The following is a 13,095-nucleotide window of genomic DNA, read 5'->3' as shown; positions in this document are numbered from 1 at the left end:
CTACTTTTTATGTCAATAACAAATGCCTAATTTTTTAATCATCATTTATAAGTTTTAAGAGATTTCACTTAGTTTGCATAATTTAGTAGTTTTGAATTAAAATATTTTATTTATAATTTATGTGTAAAGGGTGTAATTATGAGAAATAGGCTTATGTTCCATAAGAAATGCATAATTTCTCAATTCATTGACTTGCAGGAAACTGCATTTCATTTTACTTTTCAAGCACAAGGATTTCAGTAGAGTTCCAAATTTTAACTTTTTTGTTACCCCCCAAGTACTCTGCGTTCGATGAGCTCGACCGAGAGCGACCGGTTAGTTAATCACGTGACAGCTAATGATCACGTGTTCCAATCAAATAATCAACTGCTCAGAATGGTAGGGACTCTAATGGTAACCGCTGTGGTAACCGGTTGATCGTAGAACGCTTCGGTTAGTACCAGTTACTTATCGGTCGACCGGTGAGTTTCGTTGAACGCAACCATAGACAAGCCCCTGCAGAATTTCGAAGCATTAAATGTTTTAAACTTTGAGCTAAATGGCAACAGATACAGCTAAAGCAGGCGGCTTTTTTAATTTTGTTGCTCTCACCTTCTATGGCAATTTTATAAATAATGCTGTGACATGTTTGTTCATCGAAGTTTTTAGTTGGTCCACTCCACAATCTATACGGGATGGTTCTTTAGAAAATTCCTATGAAATTAATTTGGTTACTTCGAGCGGTTGCCGTCATTTTGTTTCTTTAAGAGAGGGTAAGTAGAAAATGGAATACCAGGAGAAAAATCTTCATGCATGTGTTTATTTTGAAATGTTTTAAATTTCCAGTTGCTTATAAAAATTGCTAGATTGCTCAATAGCACGATGCGTATGTCCCTCTAGGATTCAACTATGGGTCCTTGGTGTAGGACCATAGTGCTCAATGGACTATGCAGTTGAGCAGCAAAATATTTTAGTTTACAATTTTCTAGGCATCAAAGTTTAAGAAAGGAAAAAAAATGTTTGACAATGATGAGTAAATGTTTAATAAATCATAAAAGGGGCAATTCTCGAAAAAATATCTCGTGCGTAACGCTAAACTTTTTATTTTATTTAAGTAGCTATTAATTAACTATGAGATTAACTATTATGCTTTAATAGTATATTAAAGCATTTTTTATTATTCTCCAACAGCATTATTTTTTGAAGGCTTCGGCATGCTGGAAAAAATAAAAAACTTAGCGTTATGCATAGGACTTTTTTTCGAAGATCGCCCATGGGATGTTTTTGTCTGGTAGTCATTTCTTTTTTTCGTTTTTTTTTTCAGCACAGGAAAGTTTCTGAAGAAGAAAATGGATCTTCCCGAAACTGCTGAAATTTTGAAACTTTGTGGTAAAAGCATGAATGTTTGCAATTTTTATTCAAAAAGGTTATTTGCATTATCAGCGAGAGTAAAGGTTTAATTTTGTTTTCAGAGTGCTTGTATTCTAGTTCTTCAGTAAATCTGCAACAAGAAACAAATAAAATAGTAAGTCCTTTATCCTAGCAAAAGGAATTTTCAAATTTTCTACTTAATCTCCTGTAAACTTAGAAACTACTTTTCTGCCGGTGCGAAGATAAAGCACAGTATTTGTAGGAGATATTTGAAGAAATGTGTTTTGGATTCCATAACAATAAGGAAATGTTGGAATCAAATATTTTTTTCTTTGCTTTAATTTCAGTATAAACTAAACAAACAAACTTGTACATTATTGCCAAAGTACAATGGATTTAAAAAAAAAAAAGAAAAACACTTATTGGGCTTTACCTTCTCACATCAGTATTATTCTTTATCACATGCAATAAATTGCTGCAACTATTATAGAGTTATAACTTAATTTTTCAATGCAATGAAATCCCAAAAGTTTTCCTCACATTTTGGCCACAATGGCCAAGAAATATTAATTGAAGTGTACAGAAAAGAAATAGGTCAGGCCGGGACTGGCCCGCCGGGCAACTGGCCACATGGCCGGTGCACCCCTACGCCGGATTTTTTTTTTTTGTTCAAAAAGGTTCTTTGCAAAAAAAAAAAAAAAAATTTTTTTTTTGGTTAAAAATTTTTTTTTTCCCCTTTAACTATCAATTTTTCTACTCTCTATTCCTGACACCTCGAAATTCTTCAGGCAAAAGTTTTACAGCAATAAAAGTCTTTTAGCTAATCACTGAGGAGCCTCGAATTCTTTTGCTTTCCTTTTCAAAACTTGTTTCTTTCTTTTCAATCATTGTGCTGGGCGACTTTAAAAGTTATTTGATGGTCAAAATCCCTAGTCCCCCACTGCCTTGGACTAAGGTGTCTTGACGAGTAACATAAATTCCCGGAACTAGGAACCGCTGATAGCTTACTCCATACCTAGAATCACCTGGGAAATTTTACATTGGTAGTTTGGATGGAGGGAGGAGAGCAGGTAGACGTAGATGAAAGAAAGTTCAGTTTTTTTTATCTTGGGTGATTCCTTAAACAATTATCAGTAGCATATATTACGCTATCATTTTCAATAGTAATATAAATTTTGCTTCCTTTTTTTCCTAAATAAAAATTGTACAGGTCGTTTTGTTTCTGTAAGAGTGTATTAGGACCGCAATATTTTCCATTGCAATTTTAATCATCAGTTATCTTGCTATCGTACCTCCTATTGCATTCACACAGTTATCGAGCATCTAGAGGTGGCTCATTTTTATTTGGCAGAAAGCAACATCTTGTTGCGCCCTTTTGCCTTCTAAAAAGCCCTAGAATTTTTTCCCTTATGCAGACGAACACCTCTTACCTGTAATCGAAACGCCCAGTTGTGCCCTTCTGTCCTTTTAAAGTGCCCTGCAGCCATATTGTGACTCCCCCCCCCCACTCTCTTTCCTTCTTTTTTCAGGTTTTTAAAAGAATTGTTTTTGAGGGGCCCCTTTGTTGCGATCGTTAATTTTAAAATTACTTAAACTTAAACAGATATTTTGAGACATTAAAAAATCATTTGCAGATAAGAGAGCTCTTTCAATCTAGAATTAAGACAAACATCCCGTTCTTGTAATTGTTAGTCAGTTTCTAAGTGCTCTGTTGCATTTTTAGATACCCCCTTCAGTTATTTCATTTCACGTTATCGCAACAAAAATGTCTTTTTTCCAGGTTCGCGGAGTCAGAGGCAAAAAACCCGGTCAGGCTGATTTTAGGGTAAAGAAGGCCCTCTGTGGTGTGCCCTGCCCTCCGCACTGCGGCATGCGGTTACGTAAATCCGGGCCTGCCTCTTCCCCCATTTTTCCGGTCTTCAAGGATATTTTTTTATACATTGTTGTAGGCGAATAGTTTCTTGAAGGGTCCGTTTTTGCCACCTTGAATTTTGAAAAGACTTATTAAAAATACATTTTCAGACAACAGAAACTTCTTGCAATTTGCAATGAAAAAGTTAGTGACGAACTGTGGGAAGGTAGTCAAGAAATGAGACTACTTTTATCATTGTGTAAATATTTATTAAATTAATCCTTTAAACTTTATATTTATTACCTTTTACTTTTTTGAGGAAAATGTTTCCTTTTTAAGAGGCATCATTATGTACATATATTGTTAATTCAGATCTTCCCTTATCTGATTCCACAATCGCTATTATTGACTTCAGTTTATTTTCTTTTTTCGTAAAATTTATTCACAATTATTTATAGATTTATATTATTTAATTTTTACTCCGTTATTTTCAGATAACATTATATTACGTTTTTTTTTATATGTTATTCATGTTACTTTAGCTTGGGATGTGGTAATAATGTTGACCAAAAAAGCAATTTCTTGTACACTATGATATGATAATCACAATTTTTAAATATAATTTTAAATCCAAAATAATCATATTTTCCTTTTATTGTAATGAAATATTTAATATTATCAAGTATTGGTAAACAATAATATTTTAATTCTTTCAAAAAGTGCAAGAAAGTCAATGAAATTTAATCGAAGTAGAAGCGTCATAAAAGCTTTACAGGTTCCTTTTGCAAAATTTCTATGTAATTATTAAAGAAATTTTGACTGGAGGTCAGTGGCGCAACCTGAAGGGTGCCCCTCCCCCAAAACGCTGAGTTGAATGTTTTTCAGACTATTCTTTAATATTGAAGGGAAGCAAAGAACATGTATTGGGAAAACGAAGTGATTTTAATGTAAAAATAATAATAATAATTATACGGTACGGGGAAAATCTTAATTTATTTTGAAGAAATCTTTGAATGAAAAATATTTAATAGTTACAGCTTATTCAGTTAATTATCCCCCCCCCCCCCCCAACCCCAATTCCTTTCTTTTCTTTTTTTTTCCTAGTTCGTTTGAAAATAAGTAAGTCTTCAAAATGCTACTCCTCCGGACCCCCCCCCCCCTCCCTTCCACGCCGAAAGCATTATGTAGCATCTGAAATTTCATGTTCAAATCTTCAATTTTTCAATTTCCAGGAGAGACCCCAAATACCCAGCAAGTTCAAAAACTGCGTTTTTGGAGCTTTAATTTCGAAAAATTACTGTCTCTAGTACAGTGACCGCCGCTTATATGAATCACGTTTGCTCTAAACAGTTTTGATTCCATAAAGTGGCCAATTCAACAAAGCTGAATTTTATTCTGTTTTTGACAATTTGATTCCTTAAAACGGTTGATTCAATGACCCACTGATTCAATTAACCGGTGTCCACTGTATTACAATCACATTTTTAAGATATATATTCGAGCAAAGGTCCCCGAACCGCCTTCCTCTAATCAGGGTTCGTACGCTCCGGGAATTCCGGGAAAACCGGGAATTGTCAGGGAAAATAACACTGTCAAAAATGTCAGGGAAAAGTCAGGGAGTTTTCAAATTTTGTCCTCCAAAAATTTTTTTTCCATTTTTTTTCCCAAGGAATTAACTACCATGAGATCTAGTCTTCGTTTTTATTGTGATTTCACGAAAAAAATTGTAAATTTTTATCTAAACCGACGCTGGCACTTAAAAACTGCAATCGAGAAATGAACGTTTTTTTTTTTTTTTCACAACGAAAAATGCGCCAAAAGATCGAAGATTTTCTTGCATGGAGTCAGTGAGGGGAACGCATTTCTTTCTACTGCCTAAAGTTTTAGATGGGTTGCCACAACATTCTATTCGGTACAGGGTTCGTACGCTCCGGGAAAACTTGGAATTATCATGGAAAATGACATAGTCAAAAATGTCAGGGAATTTTCCAAATGTGTCCCCAAAATTTTTCTTTTTCCCAATTTTTTCCCAGGGAATTTGGTTTTATGAGATCTAATCTTCATTTTTATCGATGTATTTAAAAAAAATTGTAACAATTTTAAAGCAATGAAAAAAGTGGCGACCCAAAAAATCTTCAGCAGCCGCCATTTTTGGCTCTCAGTAGTTCCCAAGGGGAAAAAAATCAGGTGAACAGCAATTATGTACAAACTCAAAAGGAGAGAAGACAATTTACTGCTTCGGAAGCACAACCTGTAGATGGGAAGATCGATCGGGGAAAATAGTTTTTTTTTTTGATCGGAAAATCATTTCAGCTACGTGTGAAACGCAGTCGCCATCTTTGGTCATTCACAAGATGGATAATGCCTAAGTTTCTAAAAACAAAGCAGAATTGGATGTTTTCTTTAATTGAAAACTGATGAAAATAACAAAAAATGGTCTACAAATTGTTTTTTATTGTTATTTAAAATAATTTTCTTGAGAAATAAAAAATTTTGTTCTTAAAACTTAATCTTATCCTCACTGCCTCGGACGCAAATGTGATAAAAACTTTTCAATGAATTGTAGTTTCATGAAGATTAATTATTGTTTAATTGTCTTCATGCGACAAATTAAAAAAGTTATTTCTTATTTTTGGGCATAGCCGCCATATTTGGTCATTCCCAAGATGGAAGTACACAAGACTTTTTAAGTGCCTAAGTTCCCGAAAACGGCATTGGATGTTAATTGCAATGCAAACTATTGAAAACAACACAAATTGTGCCTTTTTTTTCCGGATAATTTGTAATTATTTTCTGGAAAAATGCAAAATTTAATCTTTATAACATTTTTTTGTTTTAATTGATTTAGACTCTTATGTGCTAAATACTGACTATTTTGCTTTTATTGTATCCTTTTAAGGATTATTAATTATTTATTACTACTTTTATACTACAAATCCAAAAATCTACATATTATTTTAAATTTTTCACTTTGTCGCAATATTTGATCGTTTGCACAATGGAAATAGACTTAAACTTCCAGAAACAGAATTGGATGTTTATATCAATGAGTAACATTGACAATAACATTAAAATGTGCAAAAAGTTGTGAATTTTTGAAAATTAACTAATACTTTCTGGAAAAGAAAATTTGAAATTTTAATGTAAGCGTCCTTTAATATGTGAAAAAAAAAAAAAAGATTATTGGCATTGGCCTATGATCGGCGGATGTTGATTTTTGTTACTATGCATTACATGGTATGCCAATTGATGCAACAAGTTAACCATATTTATACTAAAATTTAGCTTTGCGTTTTGCTCAATATGTTTTGTGTAACCTACTTATAAGAAAATAAAAAGTATTGTAAACCAAAAGCGGATGCTAAAAGGTTGCTGCAGGACTACAGCAAAACGCTATAATATTACGCGTGACATCAAAAAAACCCTAAAATAAGTTGAAAGTACTCTGTTTTCAACAAATAGTAAACAAATTAAAACAATTTTGAACAAAATGTTTAAAAAAAACTTAAAATTTTGACAGAGAAAACAAAGGAAAAAAAATCTAAGTTTTTTTTTTTTTTTTTTAATCTAAGGGGAGAAGTTTCAGTTCTTCTGCATTGCTACTTTAAACAATTTTAATTATTTTGAAAATATTACTATTTAAACTTAAATTTTTAATGAAGCGAGTAACCTGGAATTTTCTAAAAAAACAACCTGGAAAACCTGGAAAAGTCAGGGAACTTTTTTTAACCAAAAGTGTATGAACCCTGTCTAATACAGCGTTTCCCAAACTTTTTCGGCTACGGAACCCTTAGTACTTCACTTACATTTCAAGAAACCCCTAAGACAAAATGCTAACGATCTGAAACTCAAATGAAAAGTAATAATCATTCGCTATCATAATTACTTATATAGAAGAAACTCAATTTCGAGAAGTTTTTCATATTTTGACATATTAGCCAGTTTTAAGTTGTGTCCAACCTACTTTAAATATTTTTTGAATCTGTCCGTGTGTCTGCGTCTACATATATTAGACCGATTTATTGTAGGCACTCCAACTCAAAGCGTAAAGCATAGAATCTGACGAAATTCGGTACATATTTGTTATCCCTATCGCTCCGCGTGGAAAAACATTGAAAGCTTATAGATACTGATGTTTTTTGTTAAAGTTAAAAAAGCTTCAGTTCGTCAGGAAGTTCATTCAATCTCATAAAAACTTTTCCAGCGGAAAGCAAGCATATTTCTGTCTCGGAAAGTAGTTATTTGTGTTAACTACTCATGTCTCTAATATGAATAATATAAATATAGCTAAATAGTCTTAAATGGAGGGCATGAAACTTGTTAAAAATACTGTTAAAGCTAAAGGAAAAATTTGCTTCAAATCAGATGGAATTTTCTTTGTCATGTGGAATGGCGATGCGAAACACAATGACGACTGCAATTACAATCTGTCGTGGCATTTTAAATTCTTAATGTTATTTTTTCTTTAATTTTTTTTAAATTTACTGTAGAAAATATGCTTTGGAATAACTAAAATGCGGAACCATAGTGTTCCACGGAACACACTTTGGAAATCGATGCATAAAAAAAAAATAGGTTCTTTAAACTACACTTACCTCCTTACCTTTTCCAGGGAAAAACTCCAGAACCTCTTTAACGTAAAATGTTAAAAGTTTGTCGACAAATGAGTTTTTAGTTTTAATTTCGAAAATTTGAAGGAAGAGGAATAATTGATTTCGATCTTTTTTTTATTTTTAAATCGATTGGGGCCAGTCCTTGAAGCTCCATTCCTTACCCTAATTCAGTAAATCTGGCCTATAATAGTTCTTTTAAGGCTTCAAAATCAAGAATATCGGCTGAAACCAATGCACTTTTTTCTCCTAACATCAGCAAAGAAAGTCTAAAATTGCGTTTTTAAAACTACAAGTGTCAAAAATTTTCCGGGGGAGCACCCCCCGGATTCCACCTTTTCCTTCCTTCCTTTTCCCTACTAGCTCTGAATCCTCTTATCTTTCTTTTTATTTTCATGTGTTCCCTCTAAAGAAAATTCTTGTTGCGCCCCTGTTAGGAGAAAACACTAAATTTTAGAGCATACATATCTCACTTAAAGGAAAAACCTGCACTACTCTCCTAACAACATTCCCTCTCTTCAGGTCAATCAAAAAAAAAAAAAAGGTAGCAGGCAAAATATTATAATCCCACACACACACACAAGGACGACAACTCCCCTCCCCCAGAAAATACCCCGCAAAACACCCAAATAAAAGTTTAAATGCACCTCTCGTGTGAACACGTATGCAAGAAGTTTTGTAATTAGTAATGAGCAATGACACATCATGAAAACCTTTTCTCCCTCGCACTCACCTTGTTATACAGGGTCCATTATGAAAGTAATGAGCATAATGTTATTGTGACGCGACGATAGATGGCAGCACGGTAAAACCGGCTGAGAAATGTGGTGCGGGATATGCCCTTTCAATGCTCGTCAGTTACTTTCGAGCAGTGTGAGCGGAGAAAAGTGCCTCTGCTTGAAGTATGTTTTCAACTTTTGTAACATAACGCAATGGAGCGTTCGCTTGAACAATGATACGCCATAAAGTTTTGCGTGAGGTTTGGAAAAAATGCAACCGAAACATTCCAGATGGTGCAAGAAGCCTTCCAGGATGATTGCATTTCAAGATCACAGTCTGGGAAGTGGCACAAGGCATTCAAAGAGAGCCAGGAGGAGGTCGCCGACGAACCCCGTTATGGATGTGTCCCCCCCGGTGATCCCTCACCACCTTACAGTCCCTACTTAGCTTCATATGACTTCTTTTTGTTTCCGCGACTCAAGAGAGAGAGAGCGAAGGAAGGAAAACATTGAGGAACCTTGGGAAACATCCAACACCATGTTACAACGTTCCTGAGAGACATTCCCTTGGAAGAGTTTCAGGGTGCCTTTCAGGCGTAGCAAACACATCTCCACAAGTGTATTGATGCAGGAGGAATGTATTTTGAAGAATATTGAACATTTGTACAAATTACAATCAATAAATATATTTTGCCAGTAAATGCTCATTACTTTCATAATGAACCCTGTATATAATCTGGAATTGGCAAATAAGTGCATACATATCTTGCGCCCCTCTGAAGTTCTAAGGTTTGCGCCCCTTCGAGGAGTCCAGTCCGGCCCTGTATGTAAACAATAGTTAATATCTGGTCTGGATCTACAAATTTTGGGCCCAAATCACCAGGACTCTTTAATGCTCATTGGATTGGGTTGTGGGCCTCTCAGTGCTGGGAGTCGCACTTTTCCACTGGGGTGTGTGGGGGTACTTAAATCCGGGCCTGGTTAACATTAATACTAAACAAGTATGACTTCATAAAAACCTGGCATAATTTTCTAGTATATAGCCTCAATAAATTGCATGGGGGTGCTAATTTTTGCCAAAGAAATAATTTTTCACTTTTAAGCTGACACAACCCTTTTAATATATTGCTTGAAAATTCATTGTGCACTGAATGTTATAAGGTAAGAAGAAGAATCTTAGTGTCCTTTTCCAGAATAGAACAATAAATATGTAAAAACAACAGGAAAAAAACTATTTTAACTTTTCTTTAATTTTATGCATATTTGAATTTTTTTCCACAGCTTATAAATAAGGTCCGGGCTGAAAGTGGATTCATGCTCTTCTTATCAGATGACCAAAGAGAGCTTTTCTGTGAGGTAAACAATCTTACATTGGCAAAATTTTTTGTAAATGTTATATATTAATTAAACAACTTCAAATGTTTACTTTTAAATCCCGTAGGTTATTGGAAGTAGAATTCTTCCTGAAGAAATTCGGTTTAGTGTAAGTATATTTTATTTTACTCTACAATATTGTTTTAATAGAATTGTTATTATATATGTATACATTTGTATAATCAAATGAAATGAGACACTACACTCGTCAAGTTAAAAAGAACCAAAATTGAAAACAATTATTTTTCAAATTAAAATTTTAAATAAAACTGGATTCATTTATGGTAGTCTTTCATCAAAAAAGTATGTATAGTTCAAAACAAAGCTCGTTGCAAGCATAAATTAGTTAACGCATTGAATACAATGCATGTATGCAGACAATGAAGAAACAAAAGAAAAATTTATTCATTAAGAAAAGAATGCATTAGAATAAAATATTAAAAAAAACTGAACAAAGTGAATTTATAATTTTGTTCAATTTGCCGTTGTTGTAGAGGAAGAAACTCGACTAACTTGGGTGCGTTCAAAAAGTCTAACGAAACTCATTGGCTTAATGACCGATAACTCTTCGGTTTTTCGTTACCCCCGCATTCACTTTTTGAATGATCAGTTAAAATTAAAGATGGCGGACGTTAGGTTAGCAGACGACGCAGATCATTGCTTTTTCGGAGGATATGTATTTTGAAGTTAGTGATGAAAAAGATTAGATGATTCTTCTTTTGAATAAAATAAAAAGAGGAAAATAAATTTTCAGATTCCTTTCAACTAAATTTCATCTTAATTAAGATAATTTTTTAGATTCCATCATTGTTTCTTAGCACAGAACAACAAATAGTACTTTTTAGAAACGAAAAAAAAAATGTAATCCCACACATTCTATTTTCTGCCCTACTGCTTGCAAATATTGTTAATTTCTAAAAAAAAATGTATAGAAAACAGTCTCTTGTTTACTCTTAAATTGATGTATCCCCGGTATATGCAGAAAAAGTCACGCCGACTCTTTTTGGATAGAAAACATTTCACTATAAATCTACTAACTTTTATAAAATCAGATATATGACCTGACTTACACAAGGTATTTTGAATTATTTCTTGATGAGTTATAGGAAAATGCAAAATGTGTTTTTGATTTAAAATTTCCGATCTCCAACAACATTTTCCCCCCATTAGGAAACGATATTCAAAGGTGTATTTTAATTATTTGACTAAAAGTAAAGTATAATGCATCAGTAAAGGCTAGTAAAATTCAAAATGCATTATTATTATTATTTTGTGTCATAGTTGTCTAGAGCAAATAAATAATTAAAGTATGAAGTATTTATTTCGATTTCTTTTACTGAAATTTTCTCAACCCTGCAAACCCTGATGTTTTATCGCTACAAGATTCCATATGCTCACCAATATACTCATTATAAACCGCGCATATATCACATTTAAAACATAAACAATGCATGCACTGAGCGCCGCCATGTTTTCTAACTGAGCAAACCACCTCTTTCCTTCGTGAGCTTCGTTAAGAATTTCGCTTCACGAAACTAACTGAGTTACACTTTCTGAACGACCAGATAGCTAATGCGTTCTCTTTTTGAGCGCCTCGTTCGGTTAACTCGCTTAACTCATTATACGCCTTCGACTTTATGAACGCACCCTATGTATATAACTATTCTAAAAGGTGTCATTTATCATATTTATCAGCTTTACTTGTTTTTTTTTTTTTTTTTGAAATTTGCAATAGTTGAATTTCAGATATTTTATTTCCTATTCTGTCATAATTTATTTCACTAATTGCTTAAATTATTTCAGGTTGAAAATTCTAGCTTTCAAAGTGTTATTGAGAAAAAAGCTAGTGTTGTAGTAAATAACGCGAAGGTATGTTTTTTGCAAGGTATGTGTTGTCTGATTCATGTTGCTGATTCAAATTTTAATTTAGCCTTCTTTATATTATTTGATTTTTTGAATGATTTAACATTTAAAGTTAATAATAATGTAGCACTTCCTTTGATTATATACAATGCAACAATCTATATTTCTCGTAATCTGTGTTAGTATTTTTTTTTTTTTTTTTTTTTTGTGAAACCTTTAAAGTTTGCATGTAAAAATAAACATAAAATCAAAGTTTATGACATAAATTATGATTCAACTATGATATTATTTTATAATATTTTACACTAATAATTAACGCTAAGCATTTACTGTATGATTCCAAGTTCTATTAAGGTTGTAAATCTGCTTATTTAATATTACTGACATAATAATCCATAAAAATATTTTATGAGTAAATGATTTTGCGATTTTATTAAAAAATCACAATCTTTTACAAATTCATTTCTGTACTCAAGGTGCAACAATTACTTGAATTACATTTCTTTATATACCTTTTTTTAATAACTTGCTAGATGTGATGCATATTTGACCATGTTGTAAAATTTTGATTGTGCTGAATCAAAGCTAAAATGATAAAGTGTGTAAAATCTGACACTGAACAGCCTCAGGATATTTTATTTTAAGCATTTTTAATGCATGTGTTATTAAGCAAGCTAGGCACATAAGAAGGGCTTGTTCATTATTATACTACGCATTTGGTCTGAATATCTAGTACATTGGCAAAAACTTGGATATCCATTAGTTCTTACAAGTGCAAGCCAAAGGTGCACTTACTGCTAAATTATTTTGAGGCAATTTTGAAGACACAATGATTTGTTCATGGAAAGAATTTTCAAAAATCCAATCCTTTTCTTTCTTCACTAGTTTGTATTTAAAAATGAGCCAATTTATACATTTAAAAATAATTCAAACCAAATTGCTTCTTTGTAACATAATATTATTTTTTAAAAAATCAATATTGCATTAATTTTTGAGAAGCTAAGAAACGCAGACACATTTTTATTGAAAAAAGAGATAAATTGTTTTGTCTTTTAAACATTATTTTAAATGCAGTTTTGAATCAATAACAATTTGTTCTTTCAAGGTATTTTTCATTGAAAAGCTTTTTAAGGTAGCTTTTTCTGATTGTATGTAACTTAATAGAATAAATTCATACGTTTAGATTATGAAAATCTAATTTTTGATTGGTGATAAAAATTATAAAATCCATATTACATGTAAAATTAAGGGATGCATTAGGGTGGTTCAAAAAAACTTTTTTTCAGCTAGAGTCCAGGACACCCTTTATTTTTTTTTTTTTACATTT

General features: G+C 32.6%; 1 protein-coding gene across 1 annotated transcript in view; it reads left to right on the top strand.

The window, feature by feature from the left end:
* Positions 1-13,095, top strand: part of LOC129216070 (cGMP-dependent 3',5'-cyclic phosphodiesterase-like) — an 86,597-nt gene that overhangs the window by 40,045 nt on the left and 33,457 nt on the right. The window contains exons 2-6 of the mRNA XM_054850214.1: positions 1,304-1,368; positions 1,452-1,504; positions 9,813-9,887; positions 9,973-10,014; positions 11,709-11,774. Coding sequence (XP_054706189.1) covers positions 1,304-1,368; positions 1,452-1,504; positions 9,813-9,887; positions 9,973-10,014; positions 11,709-11,774 — 301 coding nt within the window. The remainder of the gene's footprint in view (positions 1-1,303; positions 1,369-1,451; positions 1,505-9,812; positions 9,888-9,972; positions 10,015-11,708; positions 11,775-13,095) is intronic.

This window comes from Uloborus diversus, chromosome 2 (genome assembly GCF_026930045.1).
Source record: "Uloborus diversus isolate 005 chromosome 2, Udiv.v.3.1, whole genome shotgun sequence".
Taxonomy (NCBI): Eukaryota; Metazoa; Arthropoda; class Arachnida; order Araneae; family Uloboridae; genus Uloborus; species Uloborus diversus.
This window is presented reverse-complemented; position numbering and strand designations above follow the sequence as displayed.